Source organism: Barbatula barbatula (genome assembly GCF_947034865.1).
Source record: "Barbatula barbatula genome assembly, chromosome: 14".
NCBI lineage: Eukaryota > Metazoa > Chordata > Actinopteri > Cypriniformes > Nemacheilidae > Barbatula > Barbatula barbatula.
Window position 1 is genome coordinate 1,511,323 of NC_136777.1, and position 25,794 is coordinate 1,537,116.

At 36.4% G+C, this 25,794-nt stretch overlaps 3 protein-coding genes across 5 annotated transcripts; all 3 read right to left on the reverse strand.

The window, feature by feature from the left end:
• Window positions 1–577: 577 nt before the first annotated feature.
• Window positions 578–6,337, reverse strand: bsdc1 (BSD domain containing 1). Of its 3 annotated transcripts, none has more exons than XR_013787552.1 (12): window positions 6,277–6,335; window positions 5,432–5,489; window positions 4,752–4,868; window positions 4,478–4,645; window positions 4,117–4,171; window positions 3,903–4,018; window positions 3,731–3,799; window positions 3,148–3,235; window positions 2,648–3,049; window positions 2,271–2,374; window positions 1,921–2,151; window positions 1,119–1,822 (listed from the first exon to the last, which is right to left on the reverse strand). XR_013787552.1 is itself a non-coding variant. In XM_079472638.1 (11 exons), exons 1-11 carry the CDS (start codon window positions 6,285–6,287, stop codon window positions 2,119–2,121), a joined length of 1,221 nt encoding a protein of 406 aa, XP_079328764.1. In that variant the 5' UTR covers window positions 6,288–6,337; the 3' UTR covers window positions 578–2,118. The 3 variants fall into 3 exon arrangements, 1 of the variants encoding a protein (XP_079328764.1); XR_013787553.1 differs by having other exon boundaries at window positions 1,120–1,822; window positions 1,894–2,151; XM_079472638.1 differs by having other exon boundaries at window positions 578–2,151; window positions 6,277–6,337.
• Window positions 6,338–7,492: 1,155 nt separating this feature from the next.
• On the reverse strand, window positions 7,493–12,348 carry LOC306903857 (uncharacterized protein). The gene is made up of 3 exons (XM_079473393.1): window positions 12,210–12,348; window positions 10,397–10,618; window positions 7,493–9,632 (listed from the first exon to the last, which is right to left on the reverse strand). Exons 2-3 carry the CDS (start codon window positions 10,491–10,493, stop codon window positions 8,626–8,628), a joined length of 1,104 nt encoding a protein of 367 aa, XP_079329519.1. The 5' UTR covers window positions 10,494–10,618; window positions 12,210–12,348; the 3' UTR covers window positions 7,493–8,625.
• An 8,505-nt stretch (window positions 12,349–20,853) lies between these two features.
• LOC306903858 (uncharacterized protein) lies at window positions 20,854–24,440 on the reverse strand. Its single transcript, XM_079473394.1, has 5 exons — window positions 24,225–24,440; window positions 23,524–23,652; window positions 23,312–23,430; window positions 22,842–23,170; window positions 20,854–21,004 (listed from the first exon to the last, which is right to left on the reverse strand). Exons 1-5 carry the CDS (start codon window positions 24,344–24,346, stop codon window positions 20,981–20,983), a joined length of 723 nt encoding a protein of 240 aa, XP_079329520.1. The 5' UTR covers window positions 24,347–24,440; the 3' UTR covers window positions 20,854–20,980.
• Window positions 24,441–25,794: the final 1,354 nt, after the last annotated feature.

A 25,794-nucleotide genomic window follows, 5' to 3' on the forward strand; every position in this document is an offset into this window, starting at 1 on the left:
CGCTTCACATGTGATCTCATCATAAGATTCACACGAACAAAAACCACATGTGACTACACCACATATGCTTTTGCTCATGCAAGATTGAAGTGGCTTCAAACAAGGTTATAAAGAGGCAACCTTTAAACTTATTCACAGAATAAACCCGGTTAAATGTTTTCTATAAGTTTAAAAGTATGTAATGTAATTTCTGTAAAGAGACCGCTATTCATTTGCTTTGGTGATGCCATTCGGGGTTGATGTTTTTTGGCCAAATAACTTGTAGACAATATTTCATTTTGCAATGGCAGCTGTATTGTTCGGTATGTTTGTCAATCAGAGAGACAAACAAATCCACACTTTGATTAATTTTGTTATTTTAATGGCAAAGTTCCATATTCATAAATGAACATTTTCTGGCAGAAAACCATGTTTTGAAGCCTTTAAGGATGATATATTTACTATGTTATCTTAATCTTACCCTCCAAATACCAGAAAGCTTGTCATATTCATATTCTTCATTTATTTATATAACTTTGCTTATTCCCCCTAACAAAACCATTATTTTAATTTACTTTTTTTCTATCTTTTTTGTTTTATATATAAATTTGGTTACACTATTTGAATTGGTTACAAGGATAATAAAAAAACATTAAGAGGAACGACCGACCAATCAGCTTGCAGAAAACAAAAAAATTAAGGTGTCTTTTCTTTAAGGAAATGATTGACAAACATGAGATTTCTCAATTATAAAGACATTATGACGACGAAGCCTTTGTTGCACTCCACGTAAGCCTTTGAAATATATATTATAAATATAAAAGGTAATGTTATTTTCATTCAGAGAAACAGCATGGTCCCCATTTCCTTTCACTGTTTATAGGATCAATGTTGCATCGTCTATAATAGGCCTACGTAATATCGTTTCAGCAAAAATGACTAGAAGAAATTTTAAAAAGTACTTAAAATGACTTAAAGTTTGAGGGGATCTAATGTGCATGTTTTATGGTCAAGTAGTAACGCTAAATCTGAAGTTTTGGCTGAAGCAGTGGTTACCTTTAACATCTTTCGTAATGAGACAAAATCCATTTTTACCTTCCTGTTAACATCAAAATAGATATTTAAACAAATCCCCAATTTGCATGATATTGCTTTTAATGGTGATGCTCATTGGAAAAATAGAGGACAACATAGTTGTAAAAAATATTGACAAGCTTGATACCATTAATAGACTAAATAAATATTTAAGACATACAGAAAGGCATTCTGAAGACAGCAGTAAAGCTTACAATATCGTAATTTGTATGCTGTACTCACCAGAAATGAAAAGCAGTTTTTCTAGGCCAATTTTACACAAGTCAGAATCCCTGGTACATCAGAATGGTTAACATCATAAACCAAACTGGCAAACGTAGTAAATAGAAAATATTTCATAAATTAAAGTACCTTCAGGCTAATTATGAGCCCATGACCGTCTCTGATAAAAGACGATTTGACCATATTTTCATGTGTTTTCGGGCGAATTTGAGAAGAAACGTGACACGCATACAGACAGGACAGAAAAAAAAGTGGACAGCACAAGAAGTGACTGGTTGTGTTCAGTGAAATATTAACTTTTTTACTTTTATACCACACAAAATTGAACAAGGCCATGAAAGTTCCCATTCGTTCCCATTCTCAATGCTAGAATAACTTGCATATGATTAAAGGTGTTAGTATGTAAAGAGAACAAAACCATAACTTATTTATATTTTCATGTCTAATTCTATAAGAACGATGAACAGCGTCATATAATACAGCTAATCAGGAGCCTTGGTAATTCATTTCCATTTCTCGCGGTAATCTTAAAAGAAGAATAACATGAATTAACATACGGCAAGTGAAAAAGATCCCTCCGCATTCACCAATACTTGCTTTCTCTGAACAGTCTTAGTGTTTCACCTCTTCACCTCCACGGTCAGATGAGCTTGATAGATGTGTATTTATCTTGGATGTGAATGTCATTCGAGAAGGGGTGACCTGTTCACTGGAATGAACAGATGTGGCTGTAGACTAGGAGTTAAATACATAAGCATGGTTCGTTTGGTGAACAGCGTCATCTCGCATTGATGTCAGGCCAGCAATCCCACCGCCAGGTTATCATTCCCAGTTTTCCCAATCCTCATCCTCCAACTGGTGAAGACATAATGTAATACAAGCAATTTAATTACACATCGAACAGGGCTGTAAAAGCATGTTATTGCTTCTGATGTTTTAAAAGGTATCAACACTTTAGTCAGTTAACAACAGACCTCTGCTGTTGCATCAATTTTAGACAAAGCCATCTGGACCTCCTCTTCTGTCATATCCAGTTCAAAATCTTTCTCCCAGTCTTCACTCACATCTGTACTCGAACCTGCACACATAAAATCAGCATTTGTTGTCTTTATTGGATTCTAAAAACACTTAATTTACTATATCACATGCATTCAATTTTCTCAAGCAAATATTTTGTTTTGCGGCACAATTATGAAAGCATCCAGGACAGTGTCAACCTGAGAAGTACTGAAAGGTCTCGTTGGAGCCTTCTTGTAGTGGAATATTAAATTTAGTCAAATCTCAAGAACACATGCAACTGACCGAATTTCGTGACGAAGAAGCGGAACAGAATGATTAAACTCTACCTCACCTTTCTTGCCGTTATTGGAGGGTGTGGATTTGCCGCTATCCGAGTTAAGCTCAAACACTCTGAGGTCTTGAGGTACCTCCTCTTTGGTGGTCTCTTCATGTTGTGATGGTCTCTCCTCTGGGACCTCTGAGAGTTTGATTGAGAGCTGTTCCTCAGCAGGCGGCGTCTGGGTCACTCTGATGGTGACTGGGTCCGCCTGTTTCTCGATCTGGGTGGGGAAACTGACGCTGTCACTGCTCGCAGAGGGGGTGACGTCAGACGTTACGTTGTCAGGGGAAACCACCACCTGAGGTGGTGAGGAGCTTTCTGGAGTGGACTCTATCGTCACAGAAGGGACGCGTGCCTCCTCACAAGGGGGGGTAAAATCTAATCGAGATGTAGACGTAGCCCCGAGAAAATCACCTGGAGAGAGAGAGAGAGAGAGAAAAAGAAAAAGAAAGTTGAGATATTGAAAAGAAGAACTCTTCATTTTATTTTGATATAAAATCTTTAGATCAGACCTTCTTCATCCTCTTCCTCCCAACCGAGATTCTCAGAGTGAGCCGTCTGTTCTGCTCTCTGCTTTAATGCCACCCTCCTGGCCTCCTCCTACAAACACAAACAAACCATATAAAGCTTGAGAAAATTCACCTAAATACCACCAGGAATCATCAAATCACATCACTATCAGTCTTAGCAAATAGTTATGGGCCTAAATATATTGTTTTGTTGATTCTTAAAATTTATTGGAAGATTCACACCATGTACTCTATAATAGAAGGTATTTTATCATTATTCTTATAATTATTCTTTTTCTTATGAAATATCCTTAGTTCTATTATTATTCTTTATTATTACATCTCGAGAGCACTTCAAAAAATTGTAACAATGCTGGTCCAGAAAAACTTTCTCTTTTCAACAGAAATAAATGTTAAACAATTGTCTTTAAGACGTAATTATATATGATAAAAGCAGATATGCGAACTCAACAAATAATCTCTTAATAAACATTCTGTGTCATTCAGAACGATGTCACTACCGGTTTCAGCATCTGATAAAATCATTACCACTTTCAGGTCAGTATTAAACACAGATCCACTGTACCTGCTTCAACTGGAAAACTTTATAGAAGTACCGCTGCCAGAACTCGGAGTGTGCTACTGCTACAGGCACCTGAAATGGACAGAAAATTAAATGTAACAATTATCGTTTCAGTTTAATGAATAAGGAACAACAGTAACAGCAAAATGAACAAAGGATGGCAAACGTTTCATACCATTTTCGTGTAGAGCGCTCTGATGGCCGGACTATTGACCAGCAAATCAGAGATTTCTGTTTTTCTTTCTTCCATAATGAAACTGGACAGCCAGGCATCAAACTGTTGTGAAGGGCCTGGAAAGAGACGAGTCTATGAATTACACATCAGACATTCAAGACAGACCACAGCTGATGACCATGTTTGACAGAGAAAAGACGTGGCGGTTACATACCGTCAGGTTCATTGCAGTATGTCGCAGGATCTGCCTGGAGACTGTAGAGTCGAGCCTGACACAATCCAGAACATGTCAATCAAAAACAAAATATCGATGCTTTACTTCAGTTAAAGCTTGACTCTATTTACTTGACGATTTCACAATACATAAGGGAATCTTACGCAACTAGTCGAAACACGTCCAGGTCAAATGAGACATTAAGAAATACTATTTTGTCTGAGATCCCCATGACCAATAATACAAAAAAAGCTGTTTATATAAAAACCTCCTGTTTGCCTTTATGAATATTATTTCTGTATATAGATATCAGAACATTCTAGTGCTCTGCTGAAGAGCTGTACAGACGACTGGGCCTGACCTTGCTGCTGTCGTACACCTCTGTTGTGCCTGTGGGCGTGGCTACCAGCGTTATGACATCACAGTCAATGGTCATGTCTGGGGGAGGTGAGAAAGTGTCTGTGATCACGCCCAAAACATTAGATATGCCTTTCTTCACTTTTTCTGCGGTTTCTGATGAACCTTCCACCTAAAAATCAAAACACGAATTTGTGACTTTAGTGAACAACAATTAGATTGACCAAACAGTTTTTGTGTGTGGATTTTTATAGTATGGTGTAAAACGGTAAACTTACTGCCAGTTTGTTCTTTACGACGTTTGCTGTGGCAACAATAGAGCACGCCGTGTCATGTTGGACGACGCTGGAGAATTCTGTCAGGTCCCGTTTGATAAATTCTAATGCCTCAGCTGACTGTTAAGACAAGAGATCATGTATTAGACGAAATGTATTGTGAATATATTGGACTAAGAGAACACGTGATGCAGCATAAGTCAAACATAACGTCAATATTATGGAGGCAACACATCAAATGAACTAAAAACTGACATTCTGCCCACAACACCTTTTCTATTCTGCATCAGGCCTAGAAACTGTTCGCAACATTTTAAACTGTAAATAAAATGTCACAAATCACTTTTGATAAGTGTCGGACAAATGAATAAATGTAAATAAATATGATTTTACACCACTTCTACATACACACAGTTGTGACATTAACCATGACAAATGCTTTAAATGTGTGATTTTCATCCTATCATTGAAGTACAACGCTCTTTGCGACTCTTACTCTAACAGGATTAGCACAAATTTAATGACAGTGGTTTAACTCATGTATATAAAATCTATATTCATTGTTGTGCTGATTATATAATTTGAAGGAAAAGATCTATTGAAGTAGAAAATCATTTGGAACCGTAAGCAATAAGCATTTTAGCCCCATGGATGTGATCTGGATTATCAGTCTGAACTCTCACCTTATCTCTGACGGTCTGGAAGCTCTGTGTTAGCCAGCCCCCCCACCATCCTCCTTCTCTATGATCACATTACACACGATTCATGTCAATAACAATCATCAGATATTACAAAATATGAGTCGGACCAGCGACTTAAGAACGCAAACTGTAGAAAATGTGTTGTTGTCTTCTGAATATTTCTTAGACGATGAAGTCATGAGTTAAAAAAGAGTGTTGTCGAGACTTTCAAATGCATGCTTTATTAGTTAAGGTATAGTACAAAAGATAAAGAGGTTATGTAGAGGACATAAGGAGAGACTCCGACTTAAACAGCTCTTTAAAATGGTATACTGTCAGATTGTTGTGTTGCACTAGGCGACATGCTGATGTTTACTCAAAGTCTTTTCTCTTTTACGAGTTGATATAACTTTCTTGAATTACTACTACGTACATGACGGACACATGACAGATGGCCGTACGGCATGACGCGTGTAAACAATGTGATTTAACGAGACATTCTGGAACAATCTGTGACTCGTTAGGCTTCAATCATTTACCACACTCACATCATTTACTGTACTACAGTTTATCTATATCCGCTGTGTTTTTGTATTAATGATACAAACAACAATATATCGTTAATGTCCTGCATGTTTGTTCATGACTCGGAGAAGATTTTTGTAAACAAACCCATTTGACTTCCTCCTTCACATCCGCCAATATAACACGTAACTAAACACCCCGGAAACATGTATTTGAAACAACTGCACACCAATAACGCCATATTTATTACTAATACTTCTACACAGTTGACTTATGTCTTAAATCTACTCGATAATGTGAATGTTTGTGTGCCGTGAACTCACCCGTCCGCCATCTTTAACGCATGACGTCATGCACCATGACCTCTGACCTCACTGAGGCCGCAAAATAACGTTGAGAAGCCCTATATAAATCAGTATATTTTAACAAAAGAGATAATACAGGAAAATACGAATGATAATAATAATAAATTACAGATTATTTAGCAAACAATAATTAAGCATCATTTTTGCAGGACAGCAGAGATAACAGTTTTATATTAGAGGTCAGAAATAAGTGCCATGGTATGACGTCATAGCATCTTTAAAATCAATACAGAAGGGATACAAACTCAAGTCTTCGCCAGCCACTGGAGCATATAACATTGTTTAAAACTACAATACAGTACATGTTGTAAGCTGTATTTTAAAAGGAAAGAGGGTCCTAGAACAGGGATGGCAGTTTTTATTGTCAACAAGTGTGAATTAAGGAATAAATAAATATTGATTTATGTTAACAACTATAAAATCTTAAATAACTATAATGTATTAATGTAAATGAGTCTTGGTGTTTACATTATAATGGAAATTGCATACAATTGTTACAGGGATAGTAATTATTTCATATCTTATATCATATCTTTATATTTTAAGTAGCACAGGCACATTTTTATTAAAAGCCAAACATAAATTGGGCCAAAATGATCGATTTTTCTTTTATTCCAAAAATCATATTCGTAAAGATCATGTTCCATGAAGATATTTCCACTTGTGAGTGGATGGCCTTCTACAGCGCCTCTGATTAACAACGTCAAAGGCAATTTTCTCAATATTTAGATTATTTTCCCCCCTTAGATTCCTGAGTTTGAAACGATTGGATCTCCGCCCGAAATTGTCCCATACTAAGAACCCATACATCCATAGAAAGCTTAATTACTCTTCCTTACCCTTCCTCTTGACCCTTAAGTTTTGTTGTCCAGGGTACCATATGTGAAAAACATTAATACTGGATCAAATCTTGTTAACAGAGAGAAGTGGATATTCTTATCTTCTTTTAAAAGGTGCATTTACATTTACGTATTTGACAGACGCTTTTATCCAAAGCGATTAACATTACAATCCACTGGGAACGAACCCACAACCATTCTCTTACCACTGAACTAAAGGAAAGCATTTGAGACACGGGTGAAATCTCAAGTACAATCTCAAGACAGACCAAATTACTTTAAATGGAAAGAAGTCGAAAAAAGAAGCACGTTTGTTGTCTTTTCAGTTTTATTTTCCTTCTCATTGTATAAATGAAATTATAAAATCCAAGTTAAATTGCAACACCAGGTCAAATAAAAGAATACAAATCAAAATACTAAAATCTATAATGTTACGTAACAGATTTTTTCTATAGTGATCGAGGTTAATACAAAAAGTCTGCATGTTGCAATATGTACGTCACCATCACACCATCATAAGAGTAGGGGTGTAACCCCAGAGTCCTGGCCATATTCGACTCTATACATCATGGCCTCCAAATCATCCCCATATATAATGGTTGTTTTATTATGACAAAAATCATAATATCATAATAATATTGAGATCACTATTAGTAAACACAAAAAACATGGAAAATTTAAGAACTTTGCTCTTAAACTCTGAATTTAACTGAAAAATAAATGTAAAGAAATAGCACGGCAGAAGCACTTTAAAGGAAAGGTGTGTGCTGTGGATTTATAACACACGAAAAGAGAGGATCCTTGCTAAATGGAATGCGGCACGATAATAGTTCACCTCCATTATTTGTTTTTGTAATTGATGAAGGCCAAAATTGACGATTACGATTAATTGTACAGCTCTGGTACTAATTGGCTTTGTTACTCTGTCTCCTCTCCACCAATAAGCAGGTGTGTGGTGGGCGTCCTGGCGCAATATGGCTGCTGTCGCATCATCCAGGTGGATGCTGCACATTGATGGTGGTTGAGGAGATTCCCCCCTTTGAAGTTAAGAGCTTCGAGTACCCAGAAAAGCACTATATAAATGTAACATGCAATGGTTAGGAGTGCTCTTCATCGTGACTTCTTGGACGTTTCTCAAGACTGCCTTCTTTTGACAGGGACAGTATAGACAAACAGGAAGTGATGGTGAGGAGAGAGGGTAGGATTGGGAAAGGACCACGAGCCGGGACTTGAACTGGGGTCACACTGGATCACTGTCCACACAGCTACAGGGCTCTGACTCAAGACTGCCTGTTTGTGTTGTCAATAGTGTCAATTCACACATGGTCCTCTAAATTGCTTTTACATTATACATAATCTTCAGTGTGAATTCTCATGTGTTTCTTAAGATAACTTTTGTGTTTAAAACTCTTTTCACACAGAAGACACGAGTAAGGCCGTTCTCCAGTGTGAGTTTTCATGTGATCCTCTAGTCTAGATGACCTTTTTGTTTGAAACTCTTTCTACACTGAAGACATGCATATGGGCGCTCTCCAGTGTGAATTCTGATGTGGTTCTCAAGAACATTTTTGTACTTAAAACTCTTTTCACAATGAAGACATGAGTATGGCTTTTCCCCAGCGTGAATTCTCGCGTGTTTCTCAAGAAAACTTTTTTGTGCAAAACTTATTTCACACTGACGACACACATATGGGCACTCTCCAGCGTGAATTCTTGCGTGCTTCTCAAGACTGTGTTTTTGTGTGAAACTATTTCCACATTGAAGACATGCATACGGGCGGTCTCCAGTGTGAACTCTCTTGTGGATCTCAAGATAACTCTGTTGTTTGAAACTCTTTCCACACTGAGGACATGTGAATGGGCGCTCTCCGGTGTGAATTCTCATGTGACTCTCAAGATGACTATTTTGCGTGAAACTCTTTTCACACTGCAGGCATGAATACAGGCGCTCTCCGTTGTGAATTTTCATGTGGACCCAAAGACCACTGTTTTGTCTGAAACTCCTTCCACACTGAAGACACGTGTATGGCTTTTCGCCAGTATGAATTTTCATGTGGTTATCTAGACTATACTTTTGTCTGAACCTACTTCCACACTGAAGACACGTGTATGGCCTCTCTCCAGTATGAGTTCTCGTGTGTTCAGTAAGTTTTCCTTTTGTTGAGAAACTCATTTCACACCGCAGACACGTGTACGGCTTTTCTCCAGTGTGAACTCTCATGTGGACAACAAGATGACTTCTGTGTGTGAAACTCTTTTCACACTGAGGACAGGTGTATGGACGCACGGCAGCGTGAATTTTCATGTGATCAGTCAGTCTTCCTTTGCTTGGGAAACTTTTCTCACACTGAGTGCAGGTGAAAGGCTTTTTTCTAGTGTGGATTCTTTTGTGCTTCACAAGTTGCTCTTTACTTCTAAATGCCTTTCCACACTGAGGACATACTGATACCCATGTTTCTTCCAGTTCCATAAGGTCTAAAATCAAATGAAAGAAATACATATTTTATTAGAGCTGTCATTGTTAATGTATGAACACGTGTGTCGTATGGTTTTTGCATTTAAACTGCATTTGCATTCAAAAACCACTTGCACAGCATTTCTTATTTTGTTCAAAAGTCTAGGTTAATTTCTCTGGATTTAAACATTGTTGAAAATGAACAGTTTTAACCAGTAAAACGACCCGTTACCGGGGTTGTCGATCAATGGCTTCACATCTGGGTTATCCTTGGCTTAGATATTTATATGAACAAGATGCGTCACTGCCATTGAACGCAACACTCAATATGGCCGCCCTGGCAGAGCTTTGTGCATTGCATAGTATCTAAATCAACAAGAACAATAAATTTTAAAGCGCAATTTGTTCATAGGAAACATACGGTAGAGTTTACATCTTTTTTTGTGTTGTTCTTAATTGTGTGACATTTACACTTTATATAATAACAATATTGTATTGCACAAGATTGATCCATGTATTAACCTTCAGACTGAACAAAGTGACTGAATTTGATCACATGGTTTGTTCTGATGGCTTACTTTGTGGCATAGGGTAAATGATGACAAAATACAAATGATGAGATTTTCACAATAAGCACGCGATAACTAAAAGTGTGAAACATAATTTACAGCCCTAATTTTTGTGATATATGACTTGACTGTGATATTCACAGCATAAAATAGATTTTATTTATTTTTAATGTTTCTCACCAATATTTAACGAAGAATCAAGAATGAATACTGACCTCTTTGTTCTGCTGTATTTTCAGTTTTCACTGCGCTGGTGTCTTTAATGTCTTCACTCTCCTCTTTCATGAATTTTAACAGTACGGGGTCACACATAGTGTTATTCCCACTTTCGAATAAAGTGGCTCTTCATTTGTAACATTAGAAATTATTCCACAATTTATTTGTGAATTGCTTCACTGAAGGTATGAATCTTGATCTGCGTGTGGCTTGACGAAACTCTGTCAAAAAAATAAAAAAGGTTTGTCAACAACAAGTGTTGGCCTACAAAAGTTATTTGAATTGACATACATTTAATTCCAATAAAACCAAGCACATATAGATACAATGCGTCTGCTAAAACAATAAAAAAATGAATAAACAACTTTTTTGGTTGATGTTAAATCATTACAGATATGGGAACACATGAAGATGGTATATATACGCACGCACGCACAACATGAAAAAAGTTCGAACGTCACATTTGTTCATCAATATTAATTGCATAATATTGATGCTTTTATCTTGCTGTGCTGTGAATGTACTCCCATCTTAATTCTGTCATGTAAAGCTGCTATAAATCTTTAAAAATAAAAAACTGGTTTCTGGTAAATAACTTTGGTTAAAGTTATGTGTGTGGTGAGCAGTGTGTGTCATTTATGGGCAATATGTTTAAAATTACAATTTTGTTGTTTGTTATCCCTTCGGCTTAATGGTCTTTTACACCTATCGCCTGCCTTTGGTACGTTTTTTGTCAAGAGTCTTACAAAAATTCAAGAGTCAACACCAGAGAATAAATCTTTATTTGAACATGCATGGAACCACATCTGAGAGCAATTGCAGTCAATGAAAGTTATGAAAAGAAAAAAAACAAAATAAATGTGTTCGATTCAATTTAGTAGGCCTATCGTTTAGTGTCATCCATATAAGCGACACAGTAAAAACATTGTCATATGGCCATGAGAAAGCATTTTATAAATCCATATTATGTGATTCAAATAAATAGTAGTACATCAGAGCGGGGCATATGACCATTCACTTTACTACCTTAAAGAAATAATTCACCAAACTAGGGAAGAAAGCAGACAAGACAAATGACCACGCCCACCACGGAACGATTAATGACTATTAAAAGCGACCCCGCCCACTGGAAACGTTTTCAGGGGAACTGAATACCGGTTTGACAGGGTTGCCAGATCGGAACTACAAAAAACATCTGGAAAAACAAAATCATCGACGAGCCTAACGTCCCTGGTCCAAATAACGGAACTTAACATTCATAAAAAATGAAATTATTTTAAGATTGACAGCTATATAAGAAAATCCTTCCACTCACAACCCGTGGTTATAACGAAACGGAGCAACAGTTACAAAGTAAACCAATTCCACGCGAAAGCCGCAGACTTGGCAACATCCGCACCGTTCCGATCTGACGTGATGCGCCGGCAGAAACAGACGCGGCATCTAGTTGTTTATATCTATGGCAATAACGCTAAATGTTCAGGAATAAAACACGAATCGAAAATGAATAAATTAAAATACAACATTATCATAAAAAACTCGTAAACTCAATTTCAACACAAGCTAGACCGCCGCTGGACCCATTGTAAATCAACAAGCATTTGTTTGCACAAACTAAAAAGTAAGCTGCTCTCTTTATACAAGTTGCACAGGACGGACTTCGATCACTCTGCTTTAATCGGACTTTAATAATCTAACCTGGACTTTCTTCAAAGCGTCTATTCGCCTTGTAATCGAAATCTGTATACGCGCTTGTTCATCGTGTTTAGAACACGACATCCCATAACAATGGCATCCATTCAGAGCACTAACCTGTCTTAAATAAGTTCCCTTTTGACCTCTCAATTTCTGGTAACGTTACGCAGATTAATGTTTATCAAAACACAAAGTATTTTTTTCTTCTTCGACGAGAACAACATGCGCATTTTCGCCACCTAATTCTTCTTCTGGTGTTTTATAGGCGGGTTGCAAACCAACTGTAAGTTGCATTCCGCCACCTAGTGTGCTGGAGTGTGACGCAGATGAGATTCAGAGGATTTTATATTCTGTTTATCAGACCACGTATTCTTAGGAATGTTATTATTGCTGAAACTACTCTACTCCTGTCTTTAAAATATGTATCAATGTCAATTCTGAAAACCCAAAGCTTGCATATCTCAAAAGTAATCAGAACATGCTCTTCAGTTTCTCTTTCCTGACATACACTAGGAGTTGCATTTACCCATAATATGATGTGTAGCATTGAGATAAGTGTGACACCTTCTTAGTCTAGAAAAATCTTTCCTATTCAAATTTTGATTAATTTTGCCACATTTTACATTACTTTGAATTCTGTAGAAATGTCTTCCTTCCTTACAAGAATACCAGTATTTCTGGGTAGAGTTACACTTTAAGTTATGAGAGACAGGTTGCATTAACAATGTAACATGGGTGAACTACACATGAAACAAAGCTTTCAATTTTCTTCAAGTACAACACATTCACAGCTTTTTTTATTGAATGTATTTTCTTTTACCTTTTAGGGCTATATGCCTTTGATAAAAGTAAACAATTAAAAGGAATACGGTTTGTGGTTTTGCGATGTATTTTCTCAGTTAAATTTCGGCAGTCCCATTCACACTTCCCCTTGTGAAGAATGATTAATGGGATGTTCTTTTTGTAACAAAATAATAATTAGTTTACAGTCAATAAGCATTTTTCTGTCTTGTATTCTGCCTATTGGTTGATGTCTCTCACGTAGATACACCAATGTTGCTCTAATATAAATTCTATTGTAGTATTAAAAACAACCTGAGAAAATCTCTTATATAGTGTTTTTATGTGCCAAGTATGTTTTAACTTGGACATTATCTAAATGCTATCCGACCACGCTCGCGTTTAACTTTCACTTTTATTCCTTTTCCATAAAACTACACCATTTTCTCTTCATTTTCCGTTTGGCTGAATATGTAATTTTTGAGTGATAAATTGGTTTAGGGCTTATTTATGTTTTGTAATTATTCATTTATGAAAGGTGATTAGAAGGTTGAATTGCGCCGAAGAGAATCCGTTTAAACCACCTGATTAAAATGTGTGAATAATCCTCTTTTTATTATCATAAATGTTGTTATATCTGCAAGTTAAATGAACATTTAAGCAAAATATAATATTGTAAAGTTTTGTGTAAAAGTCTTGTTATTTTACAGAAAATATAAGAACCAGGTAAGTTTATGTTTGAAACAAAATTTATAATTCAATCTACAGTACTGTATGTTACTGTCAACCTGCTTAAAAACTACAGTATACATTTAAATTTTACAGTGTATTTTCATTACACCTGAGTTATTATTCCCAACAAACTTCATTTTAATTCAGAAGTACATTTTACATTTAGTATTCCAATCCATCAACGGAGAATTCAGACACTTCACAATCTGAAAACTGTACATGCAATGTGACCAAATCCAAGTGCAACATTTTAAGTTTCAAATGGATGCTTTTTAACATTTTCATACTTCTAAACAGCACATTACAAAAAAATGGATGTAGGAGGACATCGATGTCTATAGATGGTAACTTTCGGATTGCAAAGTTTGTGACATTCTCTTGAGTCAATGCTCTCAAGTAAAGTCTTAAGACCCACCAAAATATAACGGAATAATGGTACAAAAAAAGAGTTTAGTTTTATTTTCCTTCTGCTGTATTAGTTTGAATCAAATTGAATTGAATGTAACTAAAACAACACAAAAAAATAAGATGCACCTTATAAAGTATATATGAAATAGAGAAGGTAGGGGGGGAAGTTAATTAAGGTATTATTGCTAGTCTTACAGATAAGCCGGAGATACATTATCAACAGGTCAAAAGAGAATAAGCGATATTGTCATGGGTTTTTTAGTTAGCATTCATGGGAAAAATTGTTATGTGGTTTAAGTCGGACTCATAAATTAAAAACGACATTCAAGTATAAAGCCCTAAATCTGATGTCAGCAGGGCTCCCAGTGAGCAAGCACACAGCGGCTGACAGTGGAAAAAAAAAGACTCAGCCAGGAGAGCCAGTTCTCCACTTCCTTGCAAACACAACAGTGCTGCATCTCGACAGGCTAAACTTGTCTATGCTAACTAAGCTATGGAAAAAAACATTACAAACTTGATGTACATGTTTTATTGCAATAAACAGTGATTAACTCATCTTTACTGTCTTTATATGAAAATAACATATGCATGTATAACACATTTAAACACATCATGCTTATTAGAAAACATAAATTTCCAGACTCACACCTGTAAGATTAATCCTAAACACTGACATCTAAACTATGAACATCCTTTAACACTTAACACATGGTCATGAGCACTCTTTAGTGTGAATTCTCATGTGAGACTCTAGATTACCTTTTTGTGTGAAACACTTTTTACACTCAGTACATGTGTATGGACGCTCTCCAGTGTGAATTCTCATGTGAATAGTAAGACTTTGTTTACTCGTAAAACTCTTTTCACAGCCAACACATGCGTACGGGCGTACCCCAGTGTGAATTCTCATGTGGGTATTAAGAGTACCTTTTTGTGTGAAACTTACTTCACACTGAGGACAGGTATATGGACGCTCTCCAGTGTGAATTCTCATGTGAATTTTGAGATTAATTTTTTGTGTGAACGTCTTTCCACAGCGAGGACACGTGCATGGCTTTTCTCTAGTTTGATCAGTCAAATTTCTTTTGTTTGTGAACCTTTTTCCACTCTGACGACAAGTGTATGGACGGTCTCTAGTGTGAATTCTCATGTGGTCATCAAGATGATGTATCTGTGTGAAACTCTTTCCACACTGTGAACATGCATATGGCTTTTCTCCAGTATGAATTCTCATGTGGTTATCAAGATGATGTTTTTGCGTGAAACTCTTTCCACACTCAGGACATGCGTACGGGCGCACTCCAGTGTGAATTCTCACGTGGACAGTAAGTGTTCTTTTGTTTGCAAAACCTTTTTCACACTGAGGGCAGGTGAAAGGCTTTTCTCCGGTGTGGATTCGTATGTGCTTCACAAGCTGCTCTTCACTTCCAAATCCATTTCCACATTGAGGACAAGTTAAAGATTTGGGGGCCTCCATTCTTCACTTTCTTTTTGCAAAGAAAGTGATTTTGCAGGCAACCAGAAGATATTTCTGATCCCAGCGTTTCATTCAAGTTCCATTATGTCTAAAAGCTAACAGGAGAAGAATGTTTTCTGTGATATTTTACTTTCTATAATTTTTCATTTTTCTTTCAAGACCATAAAGTCTTAACAAAGACTTAATTCATAAAGTATTAAGTGTTTTTACTTTATGTTCCTCACCAATAATTAATGAAGTATGAAGAATGAACACGAACCTCTTTGTTTTGTAGTATCTTCATTTTCAATGGGTCTGTATTACATGTGAACTCGAGTGTAAACCTCTGTAACAAAGCAGAACATTTGAAATTTAGTTTAATTCCAAAATTCTGTTACGCATCAAATAATTGATAGTATCATCAATTCATTATTAGTAATTATTATAAAAATTTTGACCAGGAATAGTAGACAAGGAGACAAAGTACTCTGGCTGTGTAGAGGTCGACCGATATGCGTTTTTCAGTGCCGATGTCGATTATTACAGGTCAGGTAGACCGATAACCGATATTTTGAACAGATATACATGTCTGGTGTAAAACTGAATAATATGTTCACAATTAAGAATAACAAGAGCACATGGTTTTAACCAAAAATCATGGTTACTACACGTTTACTATAGTAGCACAGACACAATGGTAAAAAGTAAGGAAGTTCACAAACAACAGAAAAAAATCTACATATTTAACGAAGAGTCTGTTTTGTTGTGCCATCGTTTGGGGTCATGTGAAATAAAGCGCTCTGCGCAAGGATGTAATCATATAATGAAAAACTATACCGGTCTTTACTTTCATTCATAGTACATAATCCGAGAATATTAATTGGATCATTTAAAAGTAGACACTTTATGCTTTCTTTAGACGTATGCTTTACGTTTCTATGATGAGTATTGAAATCTTTAAATGAGGCGTTTAAGAAGACCGATCACAGTTTCTAATCATGTAATAGTCTTATTTCTATGACCAAAATTATCTTTCTCCACAGTAATAAAAAGGATCTGGCGGCGCGTTAAGACAAAGTAAAAACACTTATTACAGATGCTGTTCACATTTACTCACTGAAGTACTCTCACAAAATCCATGGCTGCATCGGAGCCAAAAAGCGAATTTCAAAATTAAATAACTGTATCGGCAAATCTGCTTTTAAAATGACCGATGTCGATAAGCGACAAAATGCTTTAGATCGACGTAGATAATCGTCCAGTTCGATAATCGGTCGACCCCTAGTATATACTGCAGCCTAGTGGGTTGTACAGCGGACATATACAACAATGCGTTGTCCTTAACAGTGTTTTGAGTGTACAAACTGACTTAGTCAAGTCAAGTCAGCTTTATTTATATAGCGCTTTTTACAATTTTCATTGTTACAAAGCAGCTGTACAAGAAAACATTAACTATAAGTAAAACATAAAAGGTTATGCAAGTCAAAACACAGGTCAAATATCAGACACACAATTAAACTCCTATATGCCGTGTTAGACCTATTGTGAACAACACAAATCCATACTCGATCCTACCACATAAACAGATACTATAAAAAAATAATGCATTTGCCAACATTACTCAGAGAACATATGTAATATTGCATGTTTAAACATAAAAAAACATAACATTAGTTTAAATCAGCCCATAATGCATCAGGAACCTAAATAATCTATCTTCTATGATAACAGTATTCAATAAACAATTTGTTGAACGGGTTGTTTAACTTTGTCACATTAAAGTTTAACCAACCAAGCCAAGCAACAGAACTGGTAACCCAAAGGCACGCTGGTTAGACAACCTTTTAATCAATTTTAGGTGTTACTTTTTGCTAGTTTTCAGAAAAAAAACAACTTCTTCAAAATCCAAACCTGTATAAATGTCTTTGTTCTCTTCCACACAAATAAAAGTATTTGGAAGAATGTTTGCAACTGACATATCTGGCACATCACGGATTACCATACAGGAAAATTAAAGGCACGTTTTCCTATATTCTTTAAAATACCTTCTTTTGTGTTTACAAACTTTATCATTACAAACACCGTTTTTACTAAGGACCTTAGTAAATAAAGACAAAGTGCGCAGATTAATGTACATTTTTTTCAATTGACTGTTTAATCAAATGTAGTGTTTTAACTCGAACAAATAGAAAATTATACATGCAGGACGACATTTGGTTCGAGGTTTCGAGCAATAAAAGTTTTTGGCACCTTCTACATTTGTCAGAGAGATTTCCTGCAGCTTTAACATAACACAGCAGTATTAGGATAAGCTAAATGCTACCCGCATAACGGGATGTGTTTCTCGTTAACTACACAAATATGACAAGACAACACGATGACTTAATGTTGCCACTATTGCCATATAACCCCAGATCCTAAACTAATTCAACAGTGAGCGCAGAATAGAAATACAACGAGCAAATCGCTTTGCTTTCATACTTCGGTCTCGTCCGGTTGTCACGCGGTGTAGTTTATTAAGAGAATAATTATATTGCGTTAAAGATACTCTTAACTATACAAATACAATCCACCGTCTTCTCCGTGTCTGTGTGCGGTGCATCGCTTAAAGTGTTCCGTGTATGTACCTCTTAAGACTCTGACTAGTTCCGCCCCCACCCCGCTACATCAATATTTATTTGTATAAATATGAAATGCATATATGTGTATTATTATTATAAATATATTATTATTTATCCACGGTGCAACTTATTTTTTATAGTCTCTAGGCTTATACAGTATAGGCTATTGTATATTTTTAAAATATTCAAGAATAAACATATTTACAAAACATTCAATGATACAACAGACACATTATTTAAGTATTAAGTATTTGCTGTTAACAAATGATCATTGTTAAATCACCACAGCTGTCATTTCTGATGTCATTGATGTCTATAGTTGAGCATCAGTGTAAGTGACTGTGAATGAATGACACAGTGATTTACACACAAATGAACACAAAAATAAACACCCACACACTTCAACCACATCGATATCGTTTCAGTGAATAGTAGGCTTAAGTTTATTGGTAAACAATGATGCCGGATGATTCTTTGATACGAAACAGCAGAAAATCTACATCCCAGATGTTTCATGAATATTGGACATAACATGATGAACAAAATGATCTTTCAGGCATTAAACCAGGACTCACACCTGTAAGTGTGAACTTTCTAGGCTCATAAGACATGAGAGCTTCTCAGTGCGAGTACTTATTTAAACATAATCTTTTGTGTGATGCATATGAGCCCTACCCGGTGTGAAGTATCCTGTGATTTTGAAGACCACTTTGTTGTTTGAAACTCTTTCCACACTGTGGACACGTGTATGGATTTTCTCCAGTGTGAATTCTCGTGTGGACATTAAGAGTCTCTTTTCTTTTGAAACTCTTTCCACACTGCAGACATGCATATGGTCTTTCTCCGGTGTGAATTCTCATGTGATCTTTAAGTCTTCCTGCTAGTCTCTTTCCACACTGATGACATGTGAACGGACGCTCTCCAGTGTGAGTTCTTATGTGTTCCTCAAGATGACGCTTTTGTTTGAAACTCTTTTCACACTGAGGACAGGTGTACGGGCGCTCTCCAATGTGAATTTTAATGTGGACAGAAAGTCTTGCTTTACTTGGAAAACTCTTTTCACACTGAGGGCACGTGTATGGCTTTTCTCCGGTGTGAACTACCATGTGGTCCTCAAGATGACTTTTTTGCATGAAACCATTTCCACACTGAACACATACGTACGGGCGCACTCCAGTGTGAGTTCTCATGTGGACATCAAGATGATGTTTTAGTATGAAACTCTTTTCACACTGCGGACAGCTGTGTGGACGCTCACTGGTGTGAATTTTCATGTGGTTTTCATAATTATCTTTTCTTATGAAACTCCTTTCGCACTGCTGACATGTGTACGGGCGTTCTCCAGTGTGAACTTTCATGTGGAGATTAAGATTTCTTTGGCTTTTGACTTGTTTCTCACACTTAGTGCAGGTAAAAGGCTTTTCTCCAGTGTGGATTCTCATGTGCTTCACAAGCTGCTCTTTACTTCCAAATCCATTTCCACAATGAGGGCAAGTAAAAGATCTGCTGGCCTCTGTTCTTTGCTTTCTTTTTGGAGATATTTCTGATATGGATGTTTCTTGCGCTTCCGTTACATCAAAAATTAAACAAAAGAAGTATGTTTTATGTCATATTTGACATAATATTGTTGTGATTTGACAATCATCAATCAAGAATAAACACCAACCTCTTTGTTCCGCAGCATCTTCAACTGTTTTTCTGCCCGGCTGGATATTATTCATGTCTGCAGTCTTCTCTTGTGTAAATCTGTGTGGTTCAGAAAAACAGACCCGTCTAAAAAAGTTATAAAGACTGTCAGGGAATCTGTTTTTTTAAGGAATTAATGATTCTCACACACTTCTTTCATTTCAAATGCATAATCTAAAAACATTCCATGACCTATAATTCAACTTTCTTACAACATTGCCATGGCTGTTTATTTACCTGCCAATATGTCAACAAAGGTAAAAAGAATTGCATTTATTTATGTAATGTAATTTATGTAGACATTATTTACTAATATATACATGATGAGTTTGGTTCCAAAATTAGATAACTGTTTGATTTATTGTTTTTTCATTGTGTATTCCAATATCAATCAAACAGTTGTTTTGTTTTGATTTAAGGCACAATATCAAAAATACAGCTAACAAACACAATAAAAACATGATATAATACTAATATTATTTTGGTAAAATGTTAAATACGGAATCATCTCATTTAGGAACCAAACTCTTTATAATGTTGATGTGTTTGAGATGGTAGTTCACATGTAACATTAATATTTTATGTGGAATCACTGCATTGAAACAGAGCACATATAAGTGAATTAAGTACAATCAAACTACTTGCAAAATAAACGTCAAGTTCTTTCAAACAAAAGGATTCATAACCGTAGTGCAATTGTTAGATAAATGTTAATCCCGTATAATCTCATCATCAGTCATCACAGATCAATTTACTGATGATCAATTCACTGAAACATTCACAGCAATCTGCTGTTTTTATCGTTTACACATCCAAAACTGATAATCCATATGTTTTTAGCCAATGGCAATAAATGAAGGGTCGTGCATAGTATTAAGATTACAATTTAAAACCAATGTAAAAATAGAAAATATATATAACACTTAAAAGGATCCGTATGAACTAGGTTTTAAACTCGAATGAAGCAAACGATCTAGCTACTGCGCATGCGCACACAATGGCAAGTACATGGGTCCTCACAAAATCACTCTGACCTTTCTGTAAAAAAGTTTTGATGTTCAGCAGTTCTCTTCACCTCCCTCTGGGTTTTTGACACGCAGATTTATATTTTTTCCGACAGTTTTTGTCAGACTTCTGACAGAGGAGGTTCTTGCTGTGTTCATTTCATCTTCTTCTTCTTCTTCTTCTTCTGGCGGCTCGCATATTCACAACTCGAGCTTTACCGCCACCTGTAGGTTGTGGATCAGAGGTCAATTAAAAACATTTCAGGATCAGAGGTTATGAAGCCGCAGCGTGTTCAGCTCCTCCACCTTCAGCCAAATTTCCAACGTTTATAACAATATCACAAATTCCACTGATATTTCTACCCTTTCTTAAATAATGACTCTAATAATAATAATTGTATGTTTTCAATCAGATATTTTTTATAACGCTAGTTCCTCCAAAGAGACTCAAGACCTCTTAAAGTAAAATTCCTGCCTCCATATCGTCTTAAATTCCTCTATTTCTACATTTCTTTTGCACGTTCACTAGCTAAGGTGGGCGTGACCTAGATTCAAAATGTACACTTTAAAGGAAAAGTTGTAAGAATGGTGACTGATACTGTATATCAATACAGGACCATATCTTATTAACAAAACGAAATTGGTTAATATGTTCATTTAAAATGTTCTTTTTACTGAGAGCTAGTATTCCATACAAACATTATTTTAACCCACGAGTGCATTTTATGCTTTCACATTTAGTATTATTAGGCACACATACATATTTGGACCACTTCCATAACTGCATTAACCTATCTACTGCACTGTAATTCTAATAAATGCATCTAGTCATCTACTGCACTGTAACTTCAATAACTGCATTAACTAACCAACTGCACGGTAACTCTATTAACTGCATCTACTCATCAATTGCACTGTAACTTCAGTAACTGCATTAACTAACCAACTGCACGGTAACTCTATTAACTGCATCTACTCATCAATTGCACTGTAACTTCAGTAACTGCATTAACTAATCTACTGCTCTGTAACCTTATTAACTGCATTAACTCATCTTCTGGACTGCAAACTATTAACTGGATTAAATCGTATACTGCACCGTAACTTTAATAACTGCATCAACTTCAACAACTGCATTAACTCACCTATTGCACTGCAACTTTAATAGCCAATGTCAATAATTTATGCATACCTAAGTCACTTGCACTATTCTAGTCTAAATTATTATCTGTTCATATGCACCTGTACATTAATGTTCATAGTATATAGTCATCTGTATATATTGTTCATACTATATACCTTCTGTCATATTTTCATAGAACACACCTACTGCAAAATATTTTTATAGTCCATGCCCACTGTATTATATTCTCACTATTGTATTCTGTATTTATTCTAACTGTATATCCTGCACTTGCTAACTGCACTTCTGGTTAGACCTAAACTACATTTCGTTACACTGTACTTGTATATGTGTAATGACAATAAAGTTGAATCTAATCTAATCTAATCTAATTTGACGTCTGCATTTACATCTGCAAAACATCTCGACGACATCTAAAAGACGACATCTGTAAGATGTTTGTGATTTAGAATTGATGTAAAACAGCTCTTTCTAATATGTTTAGCAGAAGAATTAACACGGTAGATGTTTTCAGTAAAGTTGAAATTCTACAAGTATTATAAACACAGAGTTATTCAATGTGAAATTAAATTAATCTCCAAATAAATCTCCAAAATGATTTAATTATTCAGTTTTGACAGACACAGCAATGCATCTATAAGATCATCATGTCTGTTGTGTTTTCTAGGAGATATACAATATACATTTCAGACCTAGTGGAGTAATGGTAACTAGTATTAGGGAAAGTAAATGTGTTAAGTGCATAAAATGGAAAGACTCAATGTAAACTAAAACTTAAATAAATACAATGATTAGTGTGCGGACAGATGGCATAGAAACACGTTCAACAGTAGTCTGTGACACACAGAAAGATTTGTCCTGATTGGTCTACCGAAAACCATGAGTCTGCCGCTGTGACATATGTATCTGTGTACTCACAAAAGCGTATGTTTTGGCTGGTAAGAGTTTTTTCAACTGCTTCATCACTGACGGTTTATCAACACCGGCCTTCCTGGTGTTCTTCAGCCGATTCACTTCCCTCAATTTCGCCTTCAACTTGCACACCTGTACCTTCAGACATCTAATCTTCATCTTCAAGGCATGTTCCTTCGCAGTCGCGGCATCAAGGTATGTTGGTGGTGTCAGTGGCATCGAAGGTCCTGCTACAGAAGCATCGGGTGGTTTACTGTCTGTCTCTGGACCAGTGGGTTGTTGAATACTGTCTGCAGTGGATGTGCCTGCATTTGACAGGTAAACATTATTTTTAACTGTAAAAAAAATTGCCAACACAGCAACACAACAGCGTGTTACTTTCACTTCAGACCATCAGACTCCCACTCTAAAACAGGTCATGTGATATACAGTCTACAATGGATTGGCACCTCAAGGTATCCCTGTATTTATCTTACGTTTCTTTGGTGGTAACTCCTGACACGTCTTTGGTGGCTTTCTCTTTAAGTCCACTGGGGGTGGTGGTTTAGAGACATTTACCAATGTGGGAACTGCATTCCATTTCAATCCCGCATGGCTACAAGGTAATGAGAAAGACAAAAGTTGATTATCTTTATGATTTTATCAAGGCATTCTTTTCTAAAGGATATTCCTTTTAGTATATACATACACATCAGATGGTCTCTTAAACTGGCTAACGTGGAAATGTGCACTGCACACCCTATAGTTTTGATTGAGCCGCTGAGGGCTTATCTCCAACAAAGATGCATTCCTGAGATTCTGCACCCACTTGGAACACCTGTAAAATACAGTATTGTATGAAAGTATTCTCATTTAACTTGAATGGTTAACATGACAATACTTAAAAATGAACAAGAACGGCTGAGAGGAAGAAGAATAAAATCTAGTCTATTTAAGATGAGACTGATTTTGTTTACTTATCTTTTATCGTTTAAATAGGCATCACATTGAAGTATACAGACAACCATTATATATATGTGGTCCAGAGCAGACGTCATTATTCAGGTTGAAATAACTAACTGAGTAACTATTTAACACTCAACACCTTATAGCAGTTAAAAGAAGTTGCCAACTATGCAGGCAATTACAGGAAGTTCAAGGATTTCATTTATGTTATATTTCTCTCCAAGTATGACAGGAACGTTAAGAATGAAGACATACGAGTTCTAATAACGTTAGACTTTATCCCAGGAGGTACACTCAACGTCAAAAACAAGTTATCAATTAAATAAATCAACTCAGTAAACGACGTAAAAAGCTCATTCTAACTCAAGTGTCATAGGTTAAAACAAAGTTGAAAGAAGCAGGTGCGTAAGATAACAATATTTTTACAGTTTTGTGAATAATTACCTATCAGGGTCTTTTGGAAAACGGTGAAAAGCAACATCTGTACTGTCACACTGATAATTTTTGCAGTTTATTGCCGAACATTGTGTTCTTTTACTCCACTTTGGCTTCTCCTTCGTTGCCATTCTGTGCTGCTTCTTTGTTTTCTTTCGGCGGTTGGCAACCCAGCTTAAAGGCGCAATAACGCCACCTACTGGACTGGAGTGTGAGCGGCAGATTGCGTACTACAATCCTATACTATCTAAACCAATTAAATTCTTTAAAGTAATTTTCAAATAATGAAAGTATTTACATTTAGCAGACGCTTTTATCCAAAGTGACTTACAGATGAGGAAACATTGGAAGCAATTATAACAGCATAGGCAACAAAATACATAAGTGCATCAAATCCAGTCCATTAAAGCCTAGCACAGTATACAAAGCTAAGAATAGTGAGGTTAGTAAGTTTTTTTCTTTTTCTATCATGAAGACAGAAAAGCAATTAGGTTAAAATCAATCAGCTACATGTTGACGGAAGAGATGCGTTTTTTAAAGATGGCAACAGAGTCTGTTGATCGTGGCAGCAGGTAGATCATTCCACCAATGTGGAACAGATCCAGAGAAGGTACGGGAGAGTGACTTTTTTCCTTTTTGGGATGATACCATTAATCGTTTCCGTTTGCAGACCGCAGGGATCTGGCAGGAACATAGATCTGCATTAGCGAGATCGGTTTGTATAACGTGTTCACCAGCAGGGGACGCCAAGCACGCGGTATTTCGAGTCTTCGAAACACTTGTGAGCCATTTGCAATCGGTTCAATTGATTCAAAGCTCCGAAAAGCTTCGTTTCTCCAAGAGCTGCATAATGTGCAGGGTTGGTTGCAAATCTGCAATACTTGGTTTAAAAAAAACCAAAGGCTACTTCTTTGGTCAGCTGTTCTTCGGAGCCTTTCGTTTGTGTGCTTCTTTAAAAAAATAGTAGGTCATGCCGTTATAAATGCAAAAGACATGTTTTTAATATGAACCTAATTTGACACATCTGCCTTAAACTGGCAGACGGAGTTAGTACGTTCATTTACAGGACTGAAAATCCTAAATGCTGTTTAGTCTCAGGGGAGAGAGTTTGTCTCGTCATAATTAAGAAATGAATTTGCTCATAATGGAACTGACACAAGGAGTTTATCACCTCATTACAATTCCGAACAGGCCATATGGATTGAGTCTTAATGGGAGTGCTTAACCACACACCTGAGACCCCGGACCCCTCAAAGAAGTGCGTCTCGGAGCCCTATCCCAGCTGTATGTTGCTTGTCAGTAAGCAGTTAGAGGATGATGGGAAGTGAGGTTTAACCGAGTGTCACGGGGTCATCTTCTGCTCTCTCTCTCTCTTAATTGAAGCCACCTTCTATCCAGACACTGAACAATGTGTGCGTATGTTGCACAATATGTCTCCCAAACGCTCCCCGATCCCATTAATTGGGACCTTTGGTTCTCTAATTAACTCTGTCAGTCTAAATCTGGGGCCACAGAAGGCGTATTCATGTATTGATCAGATGATCCTGCTATGTCACATTTAGAACAGATTGCAAAAGCA